Source organism: Bidens hawaiensis, unplaced genomic scaffold, assembly GCF_021521415.1.
Source record: "Bidens hawaiensis isolate Kalapana, Puna unplaced genomic scaffold, B.hawaiensis_p1.1 tig00419389_1, whole genome shotgun sequence".
In the NCBI taxonomy this organism is placed as follows: domain Eukaryota; kingdom Viridiplantae; phylum Streptophyta; class Magnoliopsida; order Asterales; family Asteraceae; genus Bidens; species Bidens hawaiensis.
Genome location: NW_027504844.1, coordinates 155,061 through 173,387, shown reverse-complemented (window position 1 = coordinate 173,387; position 18,327 = coordinate 155,061). Strand labels below are relative to the sequence as shown.

The following is an 18,327-nucleotide window of genomic DNA, read 5'->3' as shown; positions in this document are numbered from 1 at the left end:
CGTTCCGTTAAGTATCCGAGAGGTGTCGTGGAGAATTTGCTAGTTAAGGTTGAAATTTGGTTTTCCCCACAGATTTTGTTGTTTTGGATATGGAGGCCGACGAGAGATTCCTATCATGTTGGGTCGTCCATTTTTACGTACTGTTAGGGCAATCATTGATGTTTTTGAAGGCAATATCACTCTTAGATCCGGCGATGATAGTGCTACTTATATGGCTAAATCCATAAGACAACTGAGTGGTCAAGACGGTCTTATTGATCCATGTCATCCAGTTTATTCGGTAGAATCATTTATCTCAGGCATGGGTCCACTTCTTGATGATTCCCGTTCGGTGAGATTTAGTGTGGAGAAGGAGCGAGAGGTTTCTAGTTCTCGAGTAATGGTGAAGTGTTATAGAGAAAGAGGTGGTGGGAAGCGTAAGTTTGAGAAGGTTTGTGGAGTTCGAAAGAAGAAAATCAAGATTGATGACTGGTCGGATTATGATTCGGTATCTTTGAGGGCACTGGAGTTCTATCGAGGTGGAGAAAGCTCCACTCGGACCGCCACATGGTTCGCATAGCATGAGTTCTTGAGTGAAAACTCAAGTGTAGAGTTTGTATATTTCTATTTTCTTTTATTTTTCTTCGAGTCACTAACGTTAGTTTTTCTTAGTTTTGTTTTGTGTCGTTGAGTCGGTTCAAGGAATCACTAACATCATGGAGAGAGGAATCTATGAGAATTCAAGAGGTTCCAGGTAAGTTTTGCATGTAAAATGTTATAAAATGGGCATAAAAAGACTTGGTAATTTTTTGAAATTTTTCTAAGGCATTTAAATTTGTAACTTTCTATTAAAAACACCTTGTCGCGCCGCGTGGCGAGGTACGAAGACACCCCCCCTCGCATGACGCGGGGATGTGAGGCAGGTAAGGGCGCCGCGCCGCGCGGCCTGGAGCTCATCCCTGGCCGCGGCGGCCATGGGTGAGCTTACCCGATTTTTATTTTTTTTATTAACCAATATTTCTTGTTATTCCATGTGTTATCATTCAGGTGTGATTCCTTGTGTTTAGTTTGGTATTTTGAGTCATGTTTTAGGGTCTAGTTGTTCGAGTCTTATATAATATATCGAGTCACTAACCTCGTTTTTGTAGTTCGTCTTTTTTTTTGTGTTTTAAGTTTTGCTAGTTTGAAGAAAGATTGAGCTAGAGACGATCCCCGGGTTGAGTATAATGAAACAAACAAGTGTGGGGATGGAGCAGCTAAGCCGTATACTTTATATTTATTTATTTTCTCCTGATTATTCATGTTTTATATATTTGTGGGTTGGTGAAGTACTTTAAATGTCTTAATATCTATAAATTTGATAAGATATTTTTTTAGATATTGTTTGTTGAATTTTTGCCGCTTACGTTCGTGTGTGAGAAAAAGAGGTACTATTTGCTAAGCACGTTTGAAGTTGGAGGGCATTCATGGAAGAAGACTTTGACATCAAAATTCATGCGCATATTACTATCTAAGTCTTTTCCATTATCTAGCTTATTTACTTCTTATTTTTATTTTTAAGTTTTTAATTTTTGTAGTACGACTTAATTTTTTTGTTTTATTTTAAGTCGTCCTTATCCTTGCATTGAGAACAATGAAAAATTTAAGTGTGGGGATAGGATATTTGAGTCGTAGTTTAATTTTAACTAAAAAAATAATATTAAAAAAATTTAAAAAAAATTTAAAAAATGTCCCTTGAATATGGTTTTCTGCAGTGGGAGATGATGACATTTATCGGAAATTGGTTTTTCAAATTACTAATAATATGAGATAATATAGCAGAAAACGCACTTAACTTGGGATGTTTCGGTAGGCTCAGCCTTGAGAATGAAAGGGCAATTTGATAAAATGGGAAAAACGGAAAATCTTTTGTGGGTAAAGCATTTTGTCCGTGGAAGATAAGTAAGGAAAGGTCGGGCTATAATCAAGCCTCAATTCTTGGTATGAAATATTAATGTTAAAATATTATGAATTTTAAATTTGAATACGTTATCATATGATGCTTGGGTAGGTTTAACGTTAGAGTATGTTATGTAGCCGGTGATATAAATCTTAAACTGCTTAGATTTGGTGTTTTACACTTCATTGGCGTAAGGTTTTATAACCTTAATTCTTGTATTGATGGGATGCCTCGGGTCCGGAGACCATGGGTCTGTATCCAGTCTATTCTTATGGGTATTCACAATTCCAAAGTGGGGTTGTGAATATTTAAAATAAAGCTAAAAAAGATCAAACCCGCAGTTATCTGCCACATAAGACAATAAACATGATCACTACGTACTAAAAGTACAAATACACTACTAACTTGATCATCCGCGCTGTTAGCCATGTGGGGTCCCCTTGCTCGCGTCTCATTACCATTAAGAAACGGACCACAGGGGACACGCTACATGTAAACCCTACATATGAAATTTTGCATGCTCAACTATGGTGATGGTTCGGGGTATTGCTTGATAACGGGGGTATGTCATGTTGTGGGGAACACTAGCTATTAATTAATTATACCTTAATCGTATCTAATGGCTGTTTGGTAAACTTTGATGCTTAGACTTAGGTGGGTAAGCAAAAAGTTTTAAATCTGCTAATTTTAAGGTTTAAGTCAAGTTAGGGTGGTCTGGTTCGGTAAAAGCTGAAAATAAGCGGGTCTTATTTGTGTGAACCATTGAGTAATATAATTGTTGGATCTTATTTGTCCCGGTAAATATTAAGGCATGGGTTTAAGTGGAAAACAATATCGGTGATCGCGGTTTATATGTTTATCTGAGCTTAAAATTAACCTATATGTTTTTAAGACTGTATTTTCCGATTCGGATTCCACTGCATTAGACTTTTTCAGGGACGAAAAAAGAGTAAGTGTGGGGATATTTGTTATAATGCTAAATATATATGTTTCCCTTGTATATTTTATTTAATAAGTTATTAGTTTTTGTTCTTTTTTAGTCAAGAATTGTATATTACTAACATTATTGTGTTTTGTAGGTTCCGGAGGTTGATCGTGGTCGAAAAGGGCGAAAAACAAGTCAAAACAAGCCAAAACGAGGATCCAGAACGCATCAGGAAATGAACCGGAAGGAGAACCGGTTAGACCAGAGTGGTTGGACTAGCCCTCCTAATTTTGCAAGCCGCGCCACGCAGCCATGAGGGCATTCATGGTCACGGGTGGCGACCACCCCCTATTTCCAGATAGTTTCGTTTTTTGTCAGGTTTTGGGCCATGTTTCAGTACAAATACACCCTAACCTTAACCTGAAGAATACCCGTCTGCCACTAGATGAATTTGGAGTTTACTTGAGCTATTATTCGAGATTCTTGGCAGTTTTGAAGGCAAGAGAGCATCCGGTGAAGAGTTTACGTTCAAGATCGAAGACTACGGGTTTTATCGTCTTTAATCTTTCGTTTCTCATAGTTTCACCATGTTTTCGGATTTATTTACTTTGTTTGATTTTGATTACACGATGCTAGACTAAACTTTATAAACTACCTAGGTCGTGATGAACCTTTGTTTGTTTTGATTTTGATTGGGATTTCGTTCGTTATGGATTTTATGTTTTAAGTATACTGTTGAGTTTTATTTAATTGATGCATATGATTGCTTGGTTTTATTTTCTTAGGTTTATTGTTTCACATTACCCTTGTTGATTGTTCATAGGATAGGGTTTTGTTATGTCATTTACTATGTGTTCTTGAATAGTTTATGATTGATATGCATTAAAATCATAGAAACAATAAAACTCAATAAATAAATAAAAGTGAGTTGCTAGCCTATAAAGCTATAAGATGGTAGGCTATTTATAGATCTTTGTTGGTCAGGATTGCTAGATTTAGTTCTTCGTAAGGAGTCCGTCTAGGCTTGATTGTCAGCTTAGTTTATTAAGTCAGTTGAGTTTGCTTAGCTATCTTTGATTTCCACGCTGTAAGGTAGGATTTCGTTATATAAATACTTAAACATAAACAATTAAATAATCGTAAGGAAGTTTAGTTCATAAACTGGTGTGTCTTAAAACTTGTTAGAAACTCATAGGTGTCTTCTTGAAAAGTCAAGGGTCATGTTCGGGTTTTCTGTCTAGGGTTTATCTTACGATCCCAGTTCCATAACTTAAGTTTCCCAGTTAATTGATAGCCGTAACTTAGGGGATTGTAGCCTAGGTAGTTACTTCCATCATCAGAATTAATCTAAGTATTTTAATAGTTTATCATATTTTAATTAATTAGGGTTTAGTTTATAGTTTAATATTATTTAGTTTAAAACCCCCTTAAACAATATTAATAAACAGTCGTGTCTTTTAGTCGAGTCTAATTTGCTAATATACGTAATTTAAAGAGTCTCGTGGGTTCGATATCTGGACTTACTTAGCTGTACTAGAGTCGATCGATACACTTGCTGGTTAGTAGTTTAAGAGTCTAGAGTATTACTTAGTGTCTAGTTTAGTGTATTTTTATTTGACTACTTTTAGCACATCACGTTGTTTGTTTTTATAAACTTAGGAAAATCTTATAAAATATATTTAAACAAATTGTTTCAATATATATTATTTGAATTTCTAATAATATTTGAATGTCACATTCTACTTTGAGAATGTATTTCATTCAAACCATTCTTTGGACATCCAACATAACAAATGTGAAAGTAAACACTTGAATGGAAAGGGTTAAAGCTTGGGATGAAGATCATAAAGTGTGCTTTAATAAAATTGGCGAAATACTTGGATTGTGTTTCGTGAAGTAGTGGGAAGTGATGGGGATGACTTATCATATGTATTGGAATTCAAAAGAAGTAAAAAAATCTGGACAAGGACCTCACATATCATTCACATTGTCAAAATCAATGTGAAGTGGATTGGGCGTCCATAGTCTCTTGGAGCGACCATGGGATCAACGTCGGGTGCCCGGTCTTTTAACCTTGCATCTCACACACTTAGTTATAATTAAAGACTTATTCAAACTAAGTATTCACCCCTTTGCTCTACAAAATTTACATATCCACTTAAAGCTTAATCTCTTCCATTATTCAAGTATAATCGAGCTTCAATTATCCAAGAGAAGAGATTATCAAGTAGAGCAAAAAGAAGAGCATTCTCAAACTACCAACTTACCATCTTACTTGTAATTTTAGAGGTCAACACTAGAGTTTGTCATAGTGTTTTGATAAGTGTGGATTCATCATTTTGTTGATGATTTGAGAGGGTTACACACTATATTGACATAGTGTTGTTTCATATTGGGTAGGAACTCTATGTTGATATAGAGTTAGTTAGTGATTAGGTGAATACTTGCTATCTTGACATGGTGAGATTAAGAATAATTATAAAGTTGAGTACTAGGCATGTTTGGTGAAGAAGGTGATTACTTTCTTTGAAGATTAAAACGACTGAATCAGCGATCCTACCTTTAGGGAGACGGCTAAAGAAGAAAACTCTCGATCGGTGGATAAGGTAGAAGACGTAGAGTGAATTAGTTAACATTCAATTGTACCTTTGTGTCATCTCTAACCCTTAAAATATTTACTTATTGTGTTTATTTATATAAGTTGTGAAAGAAGTTTAACAAATTCATTATCTAACTAAAATTGGATTAAAATCTAAGAAAAACTACCCCCCCCCCCACCCACCACCACCACCACCAAATATAGTTTTCTACAATTGGTATCATAGCATGTTTCTCCAACGTCTTTCAAAATTTTGAGCAAGATCCACGACTCAAAACTATGTAGAGGGGAATTCTATGTCTAGACCACATTTGCTTAAAAATGAAAGTTTTTGTTATTGGAAATACATATTGAAACTATTGTTAAGCTTAAGATATAGATATTTGGAAAATCATAAAAATTGGAGATCTTGTCCTACCAAGGTTTATGGGAACTTCCAAGTTGAAAGTTACTAAAACTAAGGAAGGGTGGACAAGTGAATATAAGAAAATGATTTCAAAGAACTTTAAAGTGAAATCAATTTTTTACAATATTTTTCCTAAAAATGAATATGAAAGATTTTTTACTGCTAACGAAGTTTAGAAAGCTCTTGTTATAACTCACCAAGGTAACCCTCAAGTAATGGACAACAAGATTGAATTACTTGTGCTACAACATAAGCAATTCAATGTTAGTGCAATAGAGGATTATCTTACCAGAGAAAGAATCCTCTGCTCACCGGAACTATTTTACGGTTTTCAATTAAATTCCAAAAGCTCACCCGCGACCATTTAACAACCACATAATTATGGCACAAACAGATACTCAATAATACTAAGCAATATGAGAATTTCATCCTAAAGACATGTGTTTTCAATGAAAACAATACTATGACCTCTAATTGAGGATTAGCTACAATAAAAGACCGCACCTTTTTAGGAGACAACGAACCCTCTTGAGGATCTTCTTCCTGGATGGCTCGATTACCTAAACATTATCCGTTTAGACCATTAGACCATAAATTCACAATTCTTATGCACATCATGGACCACCACATACTCATATCACCAAACCATCACTTATATATGTATTTCGTACTCATTAATAAGCTTTGGCTAAATAGTTAGTCCCCTAGACCATATGTCACTAAGGACCAAAAATACACATAAAGACTCGTTTAAGACTCACTTTCAGATAAATGTTTAATTTAGTCACAATGATCCATGGCATTTTCATAGTTAGACAAGTAACAATAAAATGCATATTCCGCACTCTTCTCCCACTTTAGACTTAAAATCTTTCTTTCCCCTAATTTTCTTCATATGACCCTAATTTGTACTCGTTTAATTACGCATATGATAAAACACCAAAATATGGAAATCCCTAAATTTATTCATGAACCTTAGTTTTCAAGATTTCTAAAACACTTAGATAGACATCAAATTGACCACTTAAAAACACATGCAAACATACTCCACATAATTTTTTAGCTATATAACCTTTAAATTTATTCAATTTCATCCCAAATCAACAATACCCATTAAAAGTGATGAGATCTCAACAATGGTGGTAACAAATGAGAATAAGGTACTTACAAATAGAATCTCAACAATGGTGGTAACACTTAAAATGATGATCAACTATATTTTTCTTACCCTTTCTTTCTCGTCTTCCCCCATAGCAGCATATGAACCCACTTCGGGGGTTTTCCCACTTCACTACTACTCCAAATATGTTGAGGGTGGAAATTAAGTGATCGATGGTGGGAGGGGCGACGATGAAAAGGATTCAACTTATAAAAAGGGTAAATTTATTGTTTTGTTCTTACATGTATCTCACATGCAATGAGATGACCCTAAAAACCAACATAAGTTAGTTTAAATGATGAAAACTGCACAAAATTTGAATTATAACACTACTAGAAAACTCTTCATTTTCCTACAAATACTTGCTACAAATTTTCTACCACACGTAATTCCAACAACTTTTAGATAAATTTCCAACAAAAAAAAATAGTATTGTTTTTGTTACAATGTAGCAACAAAATAACAACAGTACGATTTTACGTTGGAAAGTCGTCGCAAACTATCCAACAAAGTTCCAACAAAAACTACATTTATCGGTTTTATTTTCTTATGTTTGTTGGAAGAGCGTAGGAAAAAAATGCATGTTTAATTATTTGTGTTATCTATATTATAATAATTATCGATAAAAGAAAAAACTAAATTTGTTTATTATACTTTAGAGCTGAGGGTCTCTCTGGAAGCCACCTCTTTATCCCTTTGGATAGAGGTACGGTGTGCCTACATCCCACCCTCCCCAGACCCTACCTATAGCTTTGCTGTTGGTGGGACTTCACTGTGTATGATTGATTGATTGATATTTTAGGAATGTTGTTGGAATATTTCCAACAATTTTCAAACAAACTATACATTTATCAATTATATATATCATTTTAGTTAAAAAAAATTGCAGGAAAACATTATAAATATTATTCTATAGGATTATAAATATAAAAAAAATTATAAATCAAAGATACAATTTATTTTGTAAAAAAGTTGTTGGAACGTTTTCAACAATTTTCCAACAAACTACACATTAATCAATTATATACATCATATTTGTTAGAAAAAAACATTATAAATATAATTATACGTTATTTCTATAGGATTATGAATATAAAAAAAAGTTATAAATTAATAATATCATTTATTTTGTAGAAAAGTTGTTGAACATTTTTTAACAAAAATTAAATTTATCAAGTATATATGTTATTTTCGTTGAGAAACCATTGAAACACAATATACAATATTTTATTTACATAGTATATATATAATATTATCATGCTTAAGATGGAGAATAGTCGATATGGTCTAAGTAAGACATCTATATGTGTTATTGATATAATGTGACTTATTATAATCTTATATTAAATTTCTATAGCGCCATAAATAATATGACATAATAGAAAATGTATTGGGTTGTTTAGAGCTATCAAGACCGTATATGATCCATTTTAGATTTGTATAAAGTGACTCAGTATTACCATATAAAACCCTTTAATATCAAATTTAGGTCACAATAGGATGCTAAGTGCCATCATGCCCAATACGGTTCATTTAATATGTGCATGACGTGTTGTCTGTCAAAATATAATGTTACTACAACCTTATATATGGATGTAAATGGGTCGGGTTTAGGTATTCCAAACTCATACCCGATTATTCTAGCTCATCCCAAACCCGTCGGGTAATTACCCGTCAGATTTCGGGTTTTTCCATCGGATTTTGGGTTTCTTATCAGGTTTTGACAAAATATCAGTCGGGTATATCCGACATGTTTCTATCGGATTCTAACAAAATATAACTAATCAATTACAAACAATGATTACCATAAAATTGAAATGTCTCAATAAATTCATAAACAAGTTTAGACAAAGAATATATATAAAATATACTATATAAACATATGTATAACATAGAAAAAGTTATGCCGCGGACATCATGTATATAATCGGGTAAATAGGCTAATGTTATCATGAAATCGGGTTAATGCATTATATAAGACCTAAAATAACATTATAAAGGCCATAGCTAGCCATTATGAGTTGTATTGGCCTAATATGGTCTAACTAACGCATGTATGATACCTTTTTACCTTTTATAATAATGCGATTCGCTACACCTTTATATAACCTTGTTAAGATCAAATGTGACATCATAGATTCATTATTTTTATAATGTTTGAAGATTAAGTAGCATAATATATTTATTACTATTTTTTTCTTATTTTACTATACTATTATTATATTAAAATTTATGATTTAATTTAAACGAGCTGAGACAAGACCAAGCTAAGCTGGCACTGGCTCAAGATTGAATCGTTTATAAATCGAGCCAAGTTAAGTCAGCTCGTTTAAATTTTAGCTCAGCTTTTTTCGAGTGAGATTAGAGAAAGCCGCTAGCTTTTTGAGCATCCGTATCTGCGTTCGAGCTCTCATATGTCAGAACTCCGTTTGCTCCTTAAACAAATATATTTTTTCCTAATGTTTTTAGTTTCTGTTTTGTGTTATTAAAATTTCATAACTTAAAGTTGTGATAAAATAAATCAATTCAATATCTAACTTATTAAAGTTATAAATAAATGATGATGATGATGACGACGACGATGATGATGGTTTATTCTGACCACTCTTCAGATGAAGATGAACCAAATTGTTAGAAACATTATTTGTTTTTCTGCATTTTAAGATGAATGATATATATCATATGGTATGCACACATTATATTATTTCCAGTCACAATGTTTATTGATCTTATAATCTATATGAACATTTTTGTTCTATTAAATGCAGGTGTGTACATCATGTTCAGTACTCAAAATAGGCGTCCTCTTACTCGTGGCGGACGTGCACATTTAGGGAGAAACACTCGTCGTGATAGAAACATCCAAGGAACTGGGTCCTGTAATAGTGCCTGGGACTGTTGCACATACTCCTTCTTCGGTTACTACCAGATAATAATCAATACACGACTTTAATAGTTTGATTTAGATGTTAGCTTTTTGGTTTCTTATGATATGGATTTTTTTAACTCCAATTAGTCTTACTCTTTCTAGTTTTCTTTATATTTGTAATAACTTGGTAGTGATGTGGTTGGATGTAATTGCTAATTTCATATATATAGCAATAAAGTTAGGTAATTTGAGTGGTGGGTAAATATGATCTCTATATTTTGATAAACATGATACTTAGATTTTTGTGGTTCAATTTTGTAGTAATAATAGAATGTTTTGAAAGCACAAAGAAAGAAAGCTGCAATTTTGTATAAAAGTAAAGGATGATTTATGTAATTTTGTTTTAAACCATTAAACATTAAAGTATAAGTATAATATATACTTTCTTATCTGGTTTCATACTATTAACGTTTATGGATATAAAATTATTATAAACCATGTAAATCGTAATCCTTAGAAGAATATAAATCATGCGTCCTTCAAAACAAAGTATATGTAACACCGCGTCTTTTACCCTTTACAATTAAGGCTTAAAATACTAACTTAGAAAGTACAGGGACCAAAAGTGTAAATTCTAAAAATTCTCTCCCATCGCGGTACGTAACGGGGCAACAATCAACTCATCGCGTAGCGCGATGGGCTTGCTGAGTCAGTGGACACGTGTCCAACAACGTGTCAACACGTGGCACGTTGTGACAGGCCACGTGTCACCACCGCATAAGGCGGCGTCTTTTTGCGGCGCCGCGGTACGCGTTCGCGTACCGCAATGGGGTCCAATTTTTGCTATAAAAGGGGGGTGACGGGCATGAGCTCCATTCATCCCAAATATATCTCTCTTTACACACACATAGCATTGGAAAGCGTGCCCCGTTGCCGTAGCAAGCCGACGTGCCATTTTCTCGAAGTTCATGCAAGAAACGAAGTTATAATCAAGTAGCAATCATATAAGCGAGTAGATCAAGATCCTGCCTTTTCTTATTATCATTCTAAGCATCCGAATTAAGGTAGGAGTTATGTTTAAGTTATTTGAATTATGGCTTAGACTATCAATCGAGACTATGGCCTTTAACCTTGATCGTATTTTACAAACATTCATTCACAATCATGTTTTCATAAACGTTATTTCATGCTGAAGTAATGTTAAACGAAAGATATATTTTACGGGCATGTAGTAACTGGAAGGGGGATATCACTAGTAGTAAGTTTCTTGCCTAAGGAAAAGTAATTCGTATAAATCCCAATCAACCGAGGGACCCGTTTACTTACCTGGAGAAACTTACCAACGTGTTGAACCTATTAGGCCAAAGCATGCTATATCAAACGTCACATAAAACAAGTATTTTCATTCACAATCAAAGATAAACGATTTCAATGTTAAGCTTACAATCATAGCTTAACATCATTCAAAACATTCATACGAACCTATTTATGTATAGGTTAATATCATTCACAATTACTCAATCAATCAGTCAAGGTTTTCAACACCGACAGTACAGGTGAATACGTTAAATTTTTCAATCAGTCAAAACTTATTTATACTCAATGAGACAAACGGGTGTTTGTCTTAACGAGTCAATCAATGTCTACATGAGATAATAAAATCTCTAAAACGTTATAATACAAAGTAGAGAATAATATCAACTCAGACCGGATACTCATGTGTCTGGACCCAAACATAACTGTTAAAGCTCAATCAATCAATCAAAGGCAATGAAGCCGCGAGCTTAAACGGTTATGACCAGTTCTCAGTTTAGGGCCGTTTGGCTCGGGAATACCGATGTGTGTGTAGGGCAGTGGTACATATAACTGAAGTAGAAATGCTTCCACTGAGATTGTCAAGAAAACTACATTTGTATTGTAATCGTCATTCAAAATGTTTTATTGAGTCATACGTGTTCACCGGCATATAGCTAACGTATTTTTCCAACCCATTGCAGGTAATTAAGCATAAGTAGCATTAGCAAGTATTGGAGTCTATATGAAGATAGAAGCGCGTACAAGATGGCTCCGTTTTTTATAACTAAAATCCTTGTAACATGAAACACATGTTTTGTAAACTGATACTCGGGTATTTAATTCCCGAGTAAATTTTCAATGTAAATTAATATTATATTCAACCTAAAGTCTTCCGCTAAAATTAACTCATAAACTCTGATATATTTACAAAACAAGTGCCAACTTGTGATCACACGCCTAGGCCCTAATCGGGGTGTGACAGTATAAATCATGTGAACCTTAACTAAATGATAAATCATGTGAACCTTAACTAAATCATAAATCATGTGAATTCTAATACCTTAACTAAAACATGAACAATGTGAAACAATTCCATGTGGAGCATATGATTTAGTTGTTCTACTAAGAAATATAACATTATGTAAAGTTTTCGTTTTAAACATGAAATGAGGCTATATACGAAAAATAAAATACCAACAAAAATAATAATACAAACAAACAAAATGCTAGATACAATATATTTACAGTGTACTTGAAAATTTTGTGAAACTAAATTGGTTAATGAAAATGAAAGAGTTTTATTAAAAAATAAATTGGATCTTTGTTGATCCTTTATTGCATATCTATATGGCTTAACTCACTATGCACTCATTTATCTTTTTATTTAATATTTCATTATTTATATCATTACAATTTATAAATTATAGATCTCTCCATGTCCCTTTCTTTTTCTTTTTCTTTTTCTTTTTTCCTTTTGACGAGATAAAAAGTTGATACTATCAAATTTGATATTTTTAAGTGATCTTTCTTTTTATTATTAAATTAAATTAAAAGGTACGTAACAAAAAGAAACACAAACTACAATTCTTAAGCTTTTGTAAATAGTACAACAATATTTACGTCCAAAGTTAGTGTCTTAATTTCCTCAAACTTAATAGATTATCCGGCATGTTTAAGCGGGTTCATCCAAAACCCGACTTTTTTTCCAAAAAAGAACCCGAAATTCGACCCTAATAATAATCCGGGTTTGTCAAGTTAATCAAAATACCCCGATTAATACTTTTTGACCCTATTTCACCCAAGCTTAACTAGCTTATATGGGTTTGGGTCGGGTTTGAGCATTTTGGACACCTCTACACTAAACCAATAGTTTCAATGGTTCACTAGTCGGACTGGATACATCATATATAATTTTTGAGTATATTTATATATTACATAAATTATTAATACATGTTAAGCTGAAAGTTTAAAACAAATAAAAGGAACACGTTATAATCTTTCACAGCTCACACGTTCAGCAGCTAAATATAGCTTCTGAAAATATTATGCAAAAATAATAGAAAGAAATCGAACCCAAACCGGACGCAGGGATCGGTCTGTCATATAAACATAGAACCGAATAATGATTGAATAGAATGAAAGAGACAGTATATGTTTTATACATTTGTTAACCATTGATTTATTGAACTAATTATAATTGATGAAGTTATCCGGTTTCTATGACCGATTACACAACTAAGCGGTCTGGTTTTCAAAACATTTCTATAACTTTTTAAAAAAAATGTGTCAATAGGGCACCGTGGCAGTTAGTGTCCGGTGCCTGGGATTCGTAAGGATTGTTCGTACATTGACAAAGCCAGCATCCTTCACAGCTTTTTCCAAATCAAGCAAATAGTATTCATCCAGAAATGGTTCGGTGCTCTTCATTAACGTAAACAAAACAGGCGATAATTCCTACAAACATAACAAATGCCTAATCACTAATATTTATGTTACATGATTTAAGTGTTTCTTTGTTAGGGATGGACCATTGGAGTGTAAATAGACTGGTTGTGTTTGCTTTCATCAATACCAACTAGGCTTGTAAATGAGCCGAGCCCGAGCTAAGCCCTTAAAATATTTTTTCAACCTTGAGCTCAATTAGTGTATTTTTAACTATATATTGTAGTGCTTTATTTATTTATATATAGATATGATTATTTACATAACCTTTTTATTTATAGTTTTATATATAGGGGAAGTTTCATGAGAAAACCATACGGTTACGAAAAAGCTGTGAAAGTCGTTTAGGGTCACGGACCTAGACAAGCTCAGGATGTGAAGCTCGGGGTCCGGCTCATTTATTATAGTTTTATATATAGGGGAAGTTTCATGAGAAAACCATACGGTTACGAAAAAGCTGTGAAAGTCGTTTAGGGTCACGGACCTAGACAAGCTCAGGATGTGAAGCTCGGGGTCCGGCTCATTTATTAAAGGAGCTCCAGTTTAGTCTGAAGCTCGTTTAAGCTCATTTTTAGCCTTTTTCAAGCCAATCTTCACCCCTAATTTCAACAACCCATTCCAATTTTTAAACATATTGTTACTGCATCGAAAGTATATGCATGCAGGAGTTGTACCTGAAGTTTCTTAGACTTGGGCTGCAAACAGCGCGTTAAAAACGTTAGATTTTGATATGTTACATTAAAGCAGGAAAGAATAACAGGAGAGGGTAGTTACCGAGTTATCTGTTATAACAAATGTTCCACCCGGTCGAAGCAATCGAAACGATTCCTTTGCCAAATTTATTGTCGCTCTTGCTGGGCATTCATGAAGCTGCAAAGTGTCATAATTTTGTTGAAAACATAGTTGTATCCAAAACAAAGCATTTATTTGGTTTTGTAATGTATACGAGTGCCGGTACCGTGAAACCGATTATGATTGAATCAATATTGGTATTATTAATGGAACCGGTACGGGTATTCGTTTTTATGGTTTCCATTCGACGTAAAATAGTGATATCCTTTTGGGCATATTAGGACTTTATTCTTTGGCTTTTAATTCTTGGTTGCTATAGCGAGAGTCGGTACCGTAACGAATCAAACCGATACCGACCGAATTCCCGTCGCAGCATTGGGGAATCTCACTAATAGATTATTAATTTGATACTATACTAATAGTCTTAAGTGTATCTAATGCATTAGTTATTTTAGTTTTCGAGCCAAGCCAAGACGTTTAAAATTCAAGCCAAGGTGAGCTTGCTGAATACTTAAATTTAATTTTTATTTTCAACTTAACCTGAGCACAACCAATGAGCTGAATACCCAATGCTAAGTCCAACCCACGAATTCCTTGATTAAGTTTAAATTTATTTTTTTTATAGAAACCGAGCAAAACCAAGCCGAGCATAGCTGACTAGAGTTCAAACTGAGTCGAGTTTGAGCTTGATTATATGAATTCGAGCCGAGCTCGCTGGTTGAGAATCCGAGACGAGCTAACTCGGTTCAAACCAAGCTGAGTTTGAGCTGAGCTACGAGTTTGAGCTCAAAGTTCATCTCAGTTACATAAATACGAGCCGAGCCGGCTGGTTTAAAATTCGAGCTCAATTTTTAGCTTGGTTATATGAATTCAAGCTGAGGCGAGCTGGACCTTTTAACTTTCATGCCGAGATTGAGCTAACCCTAGCTCGGCTCGTGAACACTCCTACCTAGGTTGAGTATTGTTTGATAATTTATATTATAATTAACCCAACACAAAATGGGCCATACCACATAAGAGATTGAAACAATGTCAAATGATTGTGAATCCAAGCCTGTACATTCACCATTTGCATGTATCCACTTAAATGAGTTTGATCTTTGTGGACTTGTTTTTTCTTTATATTTAGCAACTGCTAGAAAGTATGGTGATAGATCCAGACCCTGTGGAACAAAATATCAAAAGTTTTACAAAATCAGATCAGAAGCCAAATAGGAAAGTTAAACAACAGCTGTTAGTTAAAACCAATAACAGTGGTTAGCAACAATGACATAGGGCAAATAGGTAATTTAACTTCGAAATAACCCTAAAAAAGCAAATTTTCAAAGAGTAAAATAAAAACCAACATACTTTCTCATTTTTCACGAAAAACGTTTAAAGCATTTATAGCAGATTGTGGTTATGATTATCTGATCTTTTAGTCGTCAAAATAATAATTCTGGATGTAAGGTTTCAAACCAGTTGCAACAAAACTGGTTGTCTTAAGGGTAAACCAAATTACTTATCTATCATTTCCTTTGTTCTAACTTCTAATTTTAAATTTCTATTTTCTTTACAAAAATGTTCAATTTATGGGTAATGTTTGAACTTGTTAATTTTGTACACTAAAATATAGAATATTCCCATAATTTCTGCTCAGATTTGTTAAACAAATGGTCTAAATTGTTCAAATGCTCAAACCCATTGCTCGATCAATTGTCAGATTTGTTCAATCAAATTTGAAAATCTCAAATCCATGGCAATTGACAGTCTAAATTTATTCAAATACTGGTCAACTGCATAGGGCGTGGCATCGCGCATAAGGTCACATCAGATGTAACGCAGATCATGGAATCTCATCACCGAATCATGTGATGTGTGCATTATGCGCTCCTGATGCGTACATTTTAAAAACCAATACACACACACATAAACATACAGTTATACAAAAGTCAAAACTGAAAAAAGAAAGAAATTGTTGGACATCCTTACAGTGAGGTTAGCAGAAGGAAATTTATCAGCTAGAAACCTTGTACTAACACCTACAGAACATCCAATATCAAGAATGTCTTTGATTTTCAAGTTGCCCGAATATTGTTGATGATGTTGCTCAATAGCATTGAGCCAGTTTCCCCTAACTATATCATTTGCTTCCTCAAGTGAAGATGCATCGGGTATAGCCCGTCTCACCATTGACATTGTTGCAGCCTCCGCTTCTGCAGCTGCCTAATATCATATATTTTAAATAATTAGTCTTAAAATAAGATATGAAACAATCTTATTTACATGTATCCAAAAGAACTTATATGTTCTAGAAGTTATAGATGAAAGGAACAGTGTTTACCAGCCAAGAAAGATTCCCTTCATCATATGCATGAAATGGATTGAGATAATCTGTTTAGAAAAAAGCAACGATTAGATATATATCATAACTGTATATATCATAGTCTAGAAGTTCGTTTAGTTAAACAGACGAACAACACATGTGTCGTTCGTTCATTTAAATTCATTTATACTTGGGTAAATTTTTTCGTTTGTTGATATTCACTTAAATTTATTAGGCCCATTACAATTTAGTCTAGTTTTAACAACTCTTTAGGCCCAACACATTATTGTTCACGTTAACTTTTAATTGGTTTTAGCTACGTTATGTTCAGTTAGGTTCGTTTATACTGTTAAAAAAAGAACATAGACGAACACGAACACGCTCGTTTCCTTAACAAACGAACACGAACAAGAAAACCCTGTTCATCTAGTTGTTTGTGTTCGTCCGTTTTATTTAAGTGTTGTATAATCAGCGACTAGTCGGTAATCAGTGAGTTACTGAAAAAATGTCAGCTAAGCTGTAGTCCGTCAAATTTGGGTGTAAATCGGTCAAAATGATCAAATCTGGTCAAAATCTTTGAAGTATTTAAAAAAACTATACTTAATTTGGAAAAATATATATATGATTGTGAAAAAATTTGTGTGTGTGTATGTATGTATGTATAACTTTGAAAAATTACATATAAAATTCCAATCCGATTAATCCCCTATTACTAGTCGGTGCCTCACCAGGCCAGTAGCGCCTAGCAAGTTCTACAACACTGGTTTGCTTGGCTAAAGTTAAAGAAAAGAACACAAGGTCCGTGTCCTTTACAAGCCAAAACACGGTGGAATTACCCTAAGTATGACACATATGAAATGCAAATCTCTATAGACATCAACATTTTCAAATGTATCAGCATGATTATAATGTATGATGAAGTGAAAGCAATACAATAAGGAGAAAGTTACAGTCAGGATATATAATGGACGTATTCTGAACACTCTCCATTTCCTTATAAACATCTGATTCCAGAATGTCGTTGGTCATTTCTCGCCACGGCACGTTTGTTTTCTCGGCCGTGCTGTTGAAAAACATATGTGGTTTAGCTTATATTAATCTAGCAATGGAATTGAAAGAAAGAAAGAAAGAAACCTGATTAGAACTTGTCTGGCGCCAAGTTTAAGCAGAGAATAAATCGGTTTGAAGGCAATTAAGGCACCGACGAGGCGAGAAAGCGGCGTCTGACCGGTCCAATTAGGCCGGTCAAGTTCACCTTCTTCGTATCCTCCGTTTGTCATCCGTACCGTGAAGGCGGACCTTCTCCTCCTCCATGTTTGTGAAGGTCTGCTGCTGCTGTAAGAGTGGTAATGGTTGCCGTGTTTCGATGGAGAGAGTGTACACAACACCATTGATATATGGATGTTTATGTTTGACGGTTTGGAGTTTGTTTTGGTGGTTATCTAGTGTTTCAAATCTCCTTGTAATCTGCTTTCTCCACTTGAAACATGACACGTGTCGGTCCACGCTGTCAATGCATACCATACCATAACTGTGGGTGGAAAATGAAAATGAAATCTCGGCTTTTACTTTTACGTTTTTTAAGTGTTGAAACGAACTTAAAAATCGCTTAAACG

General features: G+C 34.0%; 1 protein-coding gene across 1 annotated transcript; it reads right to left on the bottom strand.

Annotated features, from left to right (window-relative positions):
• Positions 1 to 13,238: 13,238 nt before the first annotated feature.
• On the bottom strand, positions 13,239 to 18,015 carry LOC143608517 (uncharacterized). Its single transcript, XM_077083531.1, has 8 exons — positions 17,846 to 18,015; positions 17,662 to 17,774; positions 16,730 to 16,779; positions 16,378 to 16,611; positions 15,417 to 15,569; positions 14,389 to 14,484; positions 14,289 to 14,309; positions 13,239 to 13,626 (listed from the first exon to the last, which is right to left on the bottom strand). Exons 1-8 carry the CDS (start codon positions 17,989 to 17,991, stop codon positions 13,459 to 13,461), a joined length of 981 nt encoding a protein of 326 aa, XP_076939646.1. The 5' UTR covers positions 17,992 to 18,015; the 3' UTR covers positions 13,239 to 13,458.
• Between the last annotated feature and the right edge of the window lie 312 nt (positions 18,016 to 18,327).